The sequence below is a fragment of the Corythoichthys intestinalis genome, chromosome 17 (genome assembly GCF_030265065.1).
Source record: "Corythoichthys intestinalis isolate RoL2023-P3 chromosome 17, ASM3026506v1, whole genome shotgun sequence".
In the NCBI taxonomy this organism is placed as follows: Eukaryota; Metazoa; Chordata; class Actinopteri; order Syngnathiformes; family Syngnathidae; genus Corythoichthys; species Corythoichthys intestinalis.
In genome coordinates, this window is record NC_080411.1 from 29,138,256 (window position 1) to 29,150,820 (window position 12,565).

At 39.5% G+C, this 12,565-nt stretch overlaps 1 protein-coding gene across 1 annotated transcript in view; it reads left to right on the forward strand.

Annotated features, from left to right (window-relative positions):
• The window catches only part of LOC130906027 (proprotein convertase subtilisin/kexin type 5-like), an 82,200-nt gene that overhangs the window by 9,680 nt on the left and 59,955 nt on the right, over positions 1-12,565 (forward strand). Inside the window, exons 8-14 of the mRNA XM_057819899.1 lie at positions 1,939-2,118; positions 2,235-2,314; positions 2,392-2,495; positions 5,274-5,394; positions 5,470-5,658; positions 11,566-11,702; positions 11,798-11,920. Of these exons, the coding sequence (XP_057675882.1) occupies positions 1,939-2,118; positions 2,235-2,314; positions 2,392-2,495; positions 5,274-5,394; positions 5,470-5,658; positions 11,566-11,702; positions 11,798-11,920 (934 nt within the window). The remainder of the gene's footprint in view (positions 1-1,938; positions 2,119-2,234; positions 2,315-2,391; positions 2,496-5,273; positions 5,395-5,469; positions 5,659-11,565; positions 11,703-11,797; positions 11,921-12,565) is intronic.

The window sequence follows — 12,565 nt, forward strand, 5'->3', positions numbered from 1 at the left end:
TTATATAACCACTCTCAGCCAAAGAAATACAAAAAAAAAAAAAAAAAAAAATCAATGAATTCCGGCAAGAGAGAAAAAAAGACAGAAATGAAGCATTATTCGTCCAAAGAGCATGAGTGCCCTGCCCTTTAGTGGAGAAAATAGTTCCTAGTTTGTATAGTGAATACTGTAGTTCCTTAATGGTTACTATTATGAAATTAAAAGGATCATATCTCCTTTTTTCCGTGGTCAGTGGTGCCAAATAAAAACTAGGAGAGGTTTAAATCCATGCTTTAGAACAGAGGTTGCGCTAAGACTTTTTCGTTGTCTGTCATGATCTATTTTTACCTGTCACTTAAATTTTTTAAATGATAATAATGACATATTCAATAGTATTTAGTTTTCATTCATTTTTTATTAATATTCTGTACGAACAAGCTTAACAGAGAATCCACACCGTGCCATCACACATCAAGCAGATGAATATGTAACTTTTTCTCCGCAGTGACAAAAACAGCTGACTGTGGCCCCAGTAGGTAGGCTACATATGGAACAATGAAATTAACAGTTCACCTTCTGTGGCCTGAACGCAATCTCACACTCTGTACTCCCTCCTGACCTCCTTGCTGCCGCTTGCTCGCTCAGTAGTTATCGAGGGCTGATTGCTTGTTTGTCCTTCATCCTCCACTGCATCAGTCCCTCTTTTTTCACCTCTTTTATTAACACCATCGTCGTTTTAGGGCTTTTTGAAGAAACTTCGGACACTCGGTTGCCTTGACATTTTTCCGAGTAAACAACGACGTCATGCATCAAGAGAGCCAATAGCTAATATGCCCACTCGCCACCCTGTGGCCTGGGGTGTGAATTGCAACCTGTCAAAAGGACAGATGGACTTCAGTTTTTTCCGTCAGCGTTTTAAAAAAACGGTCAACGACGGAAAATATTCAGTTAACGCGACCCCTGCTTTAGAATCATGTTGAGGGCAGCGCTCTATGTCAAATACTTCATTTTTTACGGTGCTTTAAAGACGCCACGTTATTGAACAGGCTGGCGTGATCATAGACTAGCAAGCTTGCGACTGATTGGTGTAATGAAGTCATGTGATTAATGTTGCGACGTCTCATTGGTGAAATTAGTAGCGCTATTCTTGGCAATGACATCGCTGGCAAAAAAAAAAAAAATCAAATATGTAAAATAAACAGGAAAAATGTAACGACTTATGTGTAGCCCATAGTAGCGGAGTGAGAGTAGCGTTTTTTTTCTTCACAAATCTATTGAAGTACTCTTGAAAGTACATTTTTCTCAAAAAGTTACTCAAGTAAATGTAACGGAGTAAATGTAATCTGTTACTACCCACCTGAAGCTATAAGAGATGCATTCATCCACCATTACTTCAAAACATTTTACTGGCATTCAAGCGGTCTGAAAAGAAGACTGAAATACAGCGGTCGATTTTTAAAAAAAATAATAATATTGTATATGTAATAATAAATGGAGAGCATGCTGGCGCCACGGGCATTGTGAAAGAAGCCTGTGAGATATATATGAAGTCAACATTTTCTCACTTTCTTTTTCATATCGCAGTTCTGTATATAGGACCTTGAAATAAAATTGAGAGGCAGCAAAGTCAAGACAGATATTTTCGACCTACAATGTTACCATCAATCAGGTTCTGTTCATAAGAGAATTGTGGCGGTGATGATGTGAAGTTTATAACACGAGACTCTCAGTTCCTGCTCTCCTTGTGTTAAAAGCAATCATCAATGACGAACAAGAATTTTATATAGTCCACCTTAGGCTGGCGCTGGTGTCTTCTCTTTGCAGCACGCTGAGATTAAATTAGGGATGGTGGCTACTATTTGAGGATGGCTGGTAAAAAGTTTCAAGGACTTTTTCCTCCTCGTTAACGGGCATCAAGATTGATGAATGGCCTTGGTCTGCTGCTTTAATTAATAACAGGGCCGACACGGACGAGGCTCTGTTTACGTCTGGGCATCAGGAAGCGGCGGTCATAGAGGTGACCACTGCTCATGTGACGGCTATAGCAACAGCATTTACACCATCTCCATCACCAGCGGCAGCATACACCAGGAAAGGTGCTCGTCCATTCTGGCCACAGCCTCCACTGCACATGGAATTGTGAGTAGAGGATGTAAATAATGTCAGAAATAACTTTACAGTGTACATGTGGAGTGCACGGAAAGTTGTGTTGAGATTTGAATTGTGCGTAACAGTTTGTGTTGATTTCGCATCAGAACTGTGGTACGGCTAAATGGGGCTCAGCCCTTTCGGCGTCAGCAGCAGCGGGCGTTATTGCACTCACCCTGGAGGCCAAGTACTCTCACCACGATCTACAGTATAACCAATAATACATGAAATCAATTGCAATGATAATTCTGTTTGACCTCTCAGTCCTCTGCTTACCTGGAGAGACATCCAGCACATAATCGTTTGGACATCAGAATCTCATAAACTTGTGGCAACCGACTGGCAAACAAATGGTGCCGGACACAAAGGTAATGCCCCATTAGAAAAATTTAAACGGTTGTTCTTTACTGGGGTTCGATCAAACACTAGGGGTTCAGTGAGTAAGCCACAGGGGTTTGGTGAAGGTTAAGCAACCCAGAGCCCTATTTTGTACGCTGACTAAATCTAGGCAAAGTGCCGTTTTAGACCGGGTTTTGGACTGGTTTGCCCTTAATTTACAGGTTTTATTCCATTTCTTTGAAATGCTAGCCCTCTATCTTTTGGGAGGAGAAATCGGTTTATTCAACGGAAGGTTGACAGGCACTTAGGGAGTATAAATAAATAAATAAATAAAAAGTATAAATAAATAAAAAATAAATAAATAAAAAGGTTTGTGTCATTTTACTCCATGAAAATAGTATGTGATGCAAGGATGCGACATCAAAATGAGAACGTAGACATGAAAACAAACAAACAAACAAAAAAAGAACAGTGTGAATTGAAATGAGTTTAATTTCATTTACCAACGTGAAAATCAACAGCAGAAAGGAAAATTATTTGCAGTAAATTAGAACTCTAGTAGAAATTTGAACAGGAATTCACTTACAGTGGGGAGAACAAGTATTTGATACACTGCCGATTTTGCTGGTTTTCCCACTTGCAAAGCATGTAGAGGTCTGCAATTTGTATCATAAGTTCTCTTCAACTGTGAGGGACGGAATCTAATACAAAAAAAAAAACAGAAAATCACTTTGTATGATTTTTAAATAATAAATGAATGAATGAATGAATTTGCATTTAATTACATGAAATAAGTATTTGATACATCACAAAAATCGAACTTAATATTTGGTACAGAAACCTTTGTTCGCTATTACAGATGCCAAATGTTTCCTGTAGTCCTTGACAAGGTTTGCACACACTGCAGGAGGGATTTTGGCCCACTCCTCTATGCAGATCTTCTCCAGAGCGTTCAGGTTTCGGGGCTGCTGCCGGGCAACATGGACTTTCAGCTCCCTCCATAGATTTTCTATCGGGTTCAGATCTGGTGACTAGCTAGGCCACTCCAGGACCTTAAGATGCCTCTTACGGAGCCACTCTTTAGTTGCCTTGGCTGTGTGCTTTGGGTCGTTGTCACTCTGGAAGACCCAGCCACGACCCATCTTTAGGGCTCTCACTGAAGGAAGGAGGTTGTCAGCCAAGATCTGGCGATACATAGCCCCATCCATCCTCCCCTCAATACAGTGCAGTCGTCCTGTACCCTTGGCAGAGAAGCAGCCCGAAAACATGATGTTTCCTCCTCCATATTTCATGGTTGGGATGGTGTTCTTGGGGTTGTACTCATCCTTCTTTTTTCTCCAAACACGACGAGTCGAGTTTAGACCAAAAAGTTCAATTTTGGTCTCATCTGACAACATGACCTTCTCCCATTGCTCCTCTGGATCATCCAGATGGTCAGTGGCAAACTTCAGATGTGTCTGGACATGCACTGGCTTCAGCAGCGGGACCTTGCGTGCGCTGTAGGATTTTAATCCATGACGGCGTAATGTGTTTCCGATGGTTTTCTTCGAGACTGTGGTTCCAGCTCTCGTCAGGTCATTGACCAGGTCCTGCCGTGTAGTTCTGGGCTGAAATATAAGAGCCGAAATATTTACTAGTTGACAATGTATCAAATACTTATTTCATGCAGTTAAATACAAATTTATTATTTAAAAATTATACAATGTGATTTTTTGGATTTTTGTATTAGATTCCGTCCCTCACAGTTGAAGAGGACTTATGATACAAATTACAGACCTCTACATGGCTTGCAAGTGGGAAAACCAGCAAAATCAGCAGTGTATCAAATACTTGTTCTCCCCACTGTAGGTGTTAGCTTGCTAGGTTTTGAATCTGTCAAAAAAATGGATTTATTATCAAATTCCGAAGGGTTCGGTCAATGCATCTGTGAAACTGGTGGAGTTCGGTACCTTTAGCAACCACTGGTCTAAAAGAACGCAACTCTTGTATTTGGGTTGCCATGTAGGCCTACTTCTCAAGTACCTACAGGTGATATAAACCAGTAAATTTGGGAATTCAGGGGGTTCTACGAGGGAATTCTCTGCTTTGAAAGTCTTGAAACCACATCTTCAAACCCTAAACTGGGAGCTAATCCTGCATTGAAACTTTTTGAATCCCTAATCCTATTTTGAAACAATTGTTAAGTAACTCAATAAGTAACATCAGTTTTGGGATTTTTTTTTTTCCTAACACATTTTGGCGAAATAAGTGCTTCCTGCAATTAATCATCTATCTGCTATACATTTGTCATTTCGTATCAATGACACTACAAATATCTACAGTATGAAATATATGACGTCTGTCATAGTTAATTTTTATGTCATCCGATGTAACATTTTGTCATGTCATCTTGATAGTATGCTGGCATTCAGCAGGCCCCATTTTCTAGTGATTATCTATAGCGCTAATTGAATGAACTCTGTGTCGCCCTTCCTAACTCATTTGATTACTTAAATTTAATTACACGTTTTAATATTACATGTTACATCAGTGGAGTTATAGACTTAACAATGTCCAAGGGACTTGATGACTTTAGTTGGCCTATAAACATCACAATGACTATTCTTTAAAGACAACGATGAAAAAAACCCGAATGATTACATTCACATTACGAATGATACATAAAATTTGACCTCTTTATAATGAAGAACGCAATACGCAGATTTGGCTTAATGCTTTGGAGGGTTTAGGAATACAGCTGAAAAAATGGTGATGCACGGCTATTATAAGACATTTCATGTGGCGTTGAATGAATTTGTGTGTTTTAGTGAGCCACCTGTATGGCTTCGGCCTGCTGAATGCAGAGAGGATGGTATTGCAGGCCAAACAATGGCAAAGGGTCCCCCCACAACAGGCATGCACTGTGAAGGCACCCAGTCCGTTAAACAGGTATTATGTTATTGTGAAATTTAGCTATTTCAGTGTGCGATCCTAATTTCCTCTCTCCCTCCGATAATTCTCCAGAATCCTGGATGGCGTATTGACATCGATGCTTGAGGCGTCTGGCTGCTCTGCCTCTTCCCGATGGCAGCAGAACGTGGCCTTTGTAGAGCACGTGGTGGTGCGTGTCACAGTGGCTTGCCGTCGCCGTGGCGACCTTTCCATTGAGCTCACGTCGCCCTCGGGTACAGTGTCACAGCTTCTTGATAAAAGGTAGCATCTCTGGTTCTCTCCTCATGCTGTCACCCATTAATGCCTGCAGCACAAAGCCCAGCTGTGATAAATCCTTCAACTTTGGGGAAAAGATCAGTGCTTCTAATATTTTAGGGTTTCTAATATTTTAGTTATATACTGTATATGTGTGTGCAAAACGATGTCAAAAGTCTATCTTGCTATTTAGCTTCTAACTAATTAAACTTTCTAGTTACAAAGTATATGAGAGGAATTAGTCCAAAGTGACTTGTTCAGCAATAATTGTGGATCTATTTGACTATTAAGACTAAAAACTTAACTTACCATAACATTCCTGACTGCCAAGCAGACTAATCAGAGAGTTTAAAATCAAACTTCACAGAAATAAGAATAATAATAATCATTCTATCGAGTCATGTTGAAATCTTACGAATGTTTTATTTTGGGCACTGATATTAAAGAACATTTTGATCTCTGTCAGAATCACAGAAAAGTTCAACCAAATTGCAATGCCGTGAAACAAATGCAAAGGCAATCCTGATTGACCTCCACTGAATCCATCCAAACTCAGGAAATTCAACGCAGCAAAATGGCAACTAGATATCAATTTTGTAAAACTGTAGATCATTTCGGATGAGCTGAGGGACCGCCCTCATCAGGCTTGTCCGATGGCTCCTGCGAAGCATTTTCATTCCCTGCCTGACTAACACACACATTTCAGTGAGGTACACGCATGACTAGGCCACTGTTGGTGCCATGATTACACATCTCATAGCAAAAAAATAGGATGTCAACTCATTCATACACACTGGTGATTTCTCATAATAATGAGATTCTCACTATATATTACTAACATTGCTCAACCTACCCGATCACACTCTTATGTGTAGCTAGTAAGTGTATTGTGATAGCAACGGAACTTACATTAAATATTTAATAAAATGTCGCTGATGGTGTAGTGGTACATGATCCTGATTTTGGCACAGGTAGCGTTGGATCAATTCCCACTCAATAGCAGTGTGATTGCGAGTGCAAATGGTTGCCTGTCTCTGGGTGCGTCTTACAACTGACTGCTAAGCTGTTTCGGATGTAGTTCACCTTTCCCCCAAAGTCAGGTGGGATTGGCTCCTGCACCCTATGACCCCAACATGGATAAACTGTGTTGACAATGAATGGATACAGAAAATGGTTTTATATAACTATTCCCTTTGCCCCCACCCCCTAAAAAAATCTTTTTCTATTCAGATACATTATCTGAGTAAACAACACAAAATAAACAAGGCAAGGCAAGGCAAATTTATTTATATAGCACAATTCAACACAAGGCAATTCAAAGTGCTTTACATCACATGAAGACCATAAAAATCACATTTAAATCAACACAACGTAAAAACCAAGACAAAAGATTGCATTTAATCACAGATTAAAAATAAATAAATAAAAATAAAACAAAAATAAAAATAAAGCAAAAACTACTACTACTAATAATCATTGAAATCAACAATAGAGATAAGCACAAGAGGAATAGAAGGCAGGTAGATTGAAATATATAGACAGTTATGGATATGCAGTGCTAAACAAAAGAGTTTTTAGCCCTGATTTAAAGGAGCTAACAGTTTGAGCATACTTCAGACGTTCGGGTAACTTGTTCCAGAGGTGAGGAGCATAATAACTAAATGCTGCCTCACCCTGCTTGGTTCTTGTTCTTGGAACATGCAGAAGACCCGTTCCAGATGACCTTAGGGGTCTAGATGTCTCATAGGAATCTAACAAATCAAGCATGTATTTTGGTCCAAGGCTATTAAGTGTTTTGTAGACGAGCAGTAGTATTTTATAGTCTATCCTTTGACTCACTGGAAGCCAGTGTAGCGATTTCAAAACCGGTGTAATGTGGTCCAGCTTCCTTGTATTTGTGAGGACTCTGGCTGCAGCATTCTGTACTAGCTGCAGCTTCCTGACTGATTTTTTATCAAGACCTGTAAATATACCGTTGCAGTAGTCCAATCTGCTGAAAATGAATGCATGCATAAGTTTTTCCATGTCTTGTTGAGTCAGAAGCCCCTTAATTCTGGTTATATTTTTTAGGTGGTAATAAGCGGATTTAGCGACGGACTTTAGATGGCTATCAAATTTTAGGTCTGAGTCAATAATTACGCCAAGGTTTCTGACTTGATTTGTACCTGTAAGTGACATTGTGCTAAGTTGGCTGCTTATCTTTGACCTTTCCTTTTTTGGGCCAAAAATGATCACCTCTGTCTTCTCCACATTTAACTGGAGAAAATTCTGGCACATCCAATCATTGATTTGATGAATGCATTTACTCAGGGAGACTAAGGGACTATAATCATGTGGGGACACAGAAATGTACAGTTGTGTGTCATATGCATAGGCGTGATAGGAGATGTCATACTGTTCCATTATCTGAGCTAACGGAAGCATATAAATGTTAAATAAGAGTGGTCCAAGAATTGACCCTTGAGGGACTCCACACGTAAATTTGGTTCGTTCTGACTGATAGTTTCCAATTGACACAAAGAAATCCCTATCATGTAAATAGGATGTGAACCACTGAAGAATAGCGTCAGTAAGCCCTACCCACTGTTCCAATCTGCTGAGTAGTATGTTGTGATCAACCGCGTCAAATGCGGCGCTGAGATCCAATAGTAGCAGAACAGATGATTTGCCTGCATCGGTATTCCGACGAATATCATTTAGGACTTTGATAAGCACGGTCTCGGTGCTGTGTTGTGGCCGAAATCCAGACTGAAATGAGTTAAAAAGATTGTTTTGGATCATAAAAGTCTGGATCTGTTCAAACACAACCCTTTCGATAATTTTCCCCAGGAATGTCAGATTAGATATTGGCCTGTAATTACTAATGGTTGAGGCATCCAGATTAGGTTTTTTTAGGAGAGGTTTTATTACTGCAGTTTTTAAAGTCTGAGGAAACTCTCCTGTTTGGAGGGAAGTATTTATAATCTGAAGTATGTCTGGGGCTATGCAATGAAAAACAGTTTTGAAAAAGTTTGAAGGAAGGATGTCAAGGCAGCATGTTGTGGGCTTTAATTTCGACACAATTTCTGTTAAAGTGGCATAGTCCAAGAGGCTAAACTGTCTAAGATTGACATGGGGAACATTTTGGGAGGCATTTAGTGTAACATTTGTTAATCCGGAGTTGCACACAGTCTGTCTAATCGTTAGTACTTTGTGTGTAAAGAATGCTGCGAAATTATTACAGGACACCTCAGATGCCAATTCCTGAGGTATTGATGCTTGTGGGTTTGTCAGTTTGTCAACAACAGAAAATAGTGTGTGAGTATTGTTGGTGTTTCTACTAAGGATCTCTGAAAAATATGATTGTCTAGCATTTTTCAGTTCCTGGTTGTATTTGCGAAGACTCTCTTTGTAGATATCATAAAAAAACTAGGAGTTTGTATTTTCGCCATCTGCGTTCTGCTCGTCTACAAACTTGCTTTTGTTTTATAGCTAGTATGGCATTTCTCCAGGGTGACCTCTTCTTTCTTGACAACGTTTTTGTCTTAATCGGGGCAATAGTGTCCATTACAGTCATCACACTGGAACTGAAACTATTTACAAGTTCTTCCACTGGAGCTATTGTAGGGGTTAATGATGAGGCATAGGCCTGTGTGAATAACGCACATGTGTTATCACTTATGTAACGGTTCCTAATCACCTCTGTTTCCCTTTTCAGAGGATGGACAGGGGTGGTCATTTTAAACATAATGCAGTAGTGATCAGACAGAACAATGGACGTACAACAAACTCCCAAGCGGCACATTAAAAGTCTATCATCCTAAAGACACTAAGGTTTACCATTCTCTGTATCTAATCAGCTGAACAGAACAGATTAAAAAAAAAAAAAAAGTGTGTGTGTTGTTATGAATAAATAAATAAAGCTGAAAACATGAACTACCATGTGATTGAGACTGTATCTAAATAATTTGACCAACTAAGTAAACTATCTACAGTGATGTAAAAAAAATTCTGAACGTTTTGGAATTTCTCACACTTCTGCATAAAATAACCATCAAATGTGATCTAATCTTTGTCAAAATCACACAGATGAAAAAAGTGTCTGCTTTAACTAAAACCACCCAAACATTTATAGGTTTTCATATTTTAATAAGGATAGCATGCAAACAATTACAGAAGGGGAAAATAAGTAAGTGAACCCTCTGTCTAATGAGACTTAAAGAGCAATTGAAACCAATTTTTACCAAACATTTTAAGTCAGGTGTGTGCCCAATCACTGAAGATTGGTTTAAAGCTGCCCTGCCCACTATAAAACACACACCTGGTAACAAATGTCTGATGAGGAGCATTGTCTAATGTGCATCATGGCTCAGTCAAAAGAGCTGTCTGAAGACCTGCGATCAAGGATTGTTGATTTGTATAAAGCTGGGAAAGAATACAAAACCATCACTAAAAGTCTGGATGTTCATCAATCGACAGTCAGAGAAGTTGTATACAAATGGAGTTTGGCACTGTTGCTTCTTTCCCAAGGAGTGGCCGTTTACCAAAGATGACGGCAAGAGTTCAGTGCAGAATACTCAGAGAGGTAAAAAAAAGAACTTTAGAGTGTCTGCCAAAGACTTACAGAAATCTGTGCACACATCAACTATATGTAAAATTATGGCCAAGAATGGTGTTCATGGGAGGGCTCTACGGAGAAAGCCACTACTGTCTAAAAAAACATTGTTGCTCGTTTAATGTTCGCAAATAGGCGCTTGGACACTCCACTCAAGTTTTGGCAAAATATTTTGTGGACTGATGAAACCAAAGTTGAATTGTTTGGGAGTAATACACAATGTCATGTGTGGAGGAAAAATGGAACAGCTAACCCGCCAACATCAGCACCCCATCCCCACCGTGAAGCATGGTGGAGGGAGCATTATGATTTGGGACTGTTTTGCTACCTCAGGGCCTGGACAACTTGCAATCATTAATGGACAAATGAATTTAAAAGTTTATCAGGATATTTTGCAGGAAAACCTGAGGCCTTCTGTCAGACATTTGAAGCTAAAAAGAGGATGGATGCTGCAACAAGACAATGATCCAAAACACAGAAGTAAATCAACTTCAGAATGGTTTCAGAAGAACAAAATACATATTCTGGAGTGGCCAAGTCAAAGTCCAGACATGAACCCCATTGAGAGGCTGTGGTATGACCTAAATACAGCGATTCATGCCAGGCATCCCAGGAATCTGACTGAACTACAGCAGTTTTGTAGAGAAGAATGGGCCAAGATTAGTCCTGATCGGTGTGCCAGACTGATCTGCAGCTACAGGAAGCATCTGGTTGAAATTATTGCCGCCAAAGGAAGGGGCCACAAAATTTTAAATGTGATGGTTCACGTACTTATTTTACCCCCTTCTGTCATTGTGTGCATACTATCCTCATTAAAATATGAAAACCTATAAATCTTTGGGTGGTCTTAGTTAACGCAGACATTGTCTTTTTTATCTGTGTGATTTTCACAAAGATCAGATCACATTTGATGGTTATTTTATGCAGAAATGTGAGAAATTCCAAAAGGTTCAGATACTTTTTCATACCACTGTATGTAACCGTGTAACTAGCTAACTGACTATTAAATCATCTTGATCTCTTTACTAGTAGGTAAAAAACTAATGTGTTAACTATTTAAATTAGATGATTAACAAAACAAATATGGACCCATTAGAATGGAATGTACTTTATTAATTCAGTTGGGTAAACCATCAGGGATTAAACTAGCTAACTGACATCTACCTAAATAACTACTAACGAATCATCAACCAACCTATTTTGTATCCAAATGATCTAATATTCTGTAGCCTAGCCAGTAAATATGCAATGCTTTATGTTGTTGTACAATGTATACAATAAGCATAGCTGCAGCTGTGTGGTGGTGTGTTTTCATTTAGGCCTCACGATAACTCCACTGAGGGTTTTCACCAGTGGGAATTCATGACAACCCACTGCTGGGGTGAGCAGGCGGCTGGTGAATGGACCTTAAACATCCGTGACTCCCCTTCTGAAAGAAGGGAAAACTCTCAAATAGGTGAGCTTGTTCTTCTGAGCAAACCGCCGCGTGGGTTAGCAAAAGTCTCCTGGGCAGGCCTCTCATCTCGTTCTGATCTTGTATTTGTTGTGCAGGGATGCTGCAGGAATGGTCACTAGTGATTTATGGCACCGCGTGGCCAACGTATCCCACTAGACGCAGACCAGCACGATCAGCCGAGACACCAAAGAATGCCAATTTCACTGAAGAATACATTGGTGTGTGTGCTACTGTACTGTTCATCACTGCTTGCAGATTTGATTCTAATTGTTTTTAAATTTCAGTATATTGAAATATATTTGCAATGTTGTAAAAGTTCATTTTATATGCAAACTAATTATAGGTTCACTTCACAAGTTTATATTGTGAAATTCATTCATTCATTCATTTTCCATGCCGCTTTTCCTCACGAGGGTGGCGGGGGTGCTGGAGCCTATCCCAGCCAACTACGGGCAGTAGGCAGGGGACACCCTGAACTGGTTGCCAGCCAATCACAGTATATTGTGAAATCCATGGTGAAAAATGTTGGGGACCACCTTAAGTACAAAATTATTTTTCGGGGTGGGGGGCACCGCCAACAATACACCAAGCTCTGCCCCTGGTTCAGTTCATGTTCAGCCAACATATGGACTAGTTCACGGGTGGGAAAACTATTCCACAAAGAGCCACAGTGAGTGTGGGTATCAGTTCGAACTAGGCCTGAACGATATTGGAAAAAACTATTGTCGCAATTTTTGGGGGGTTTGCAATATATTGCAATATTATATTGGGATATTAAAAAATATATATATATATAAATATATATATATATATATTTTTTTTTTAATATATTTCTTTAAAATAAATTTTCACTAGATGACTTG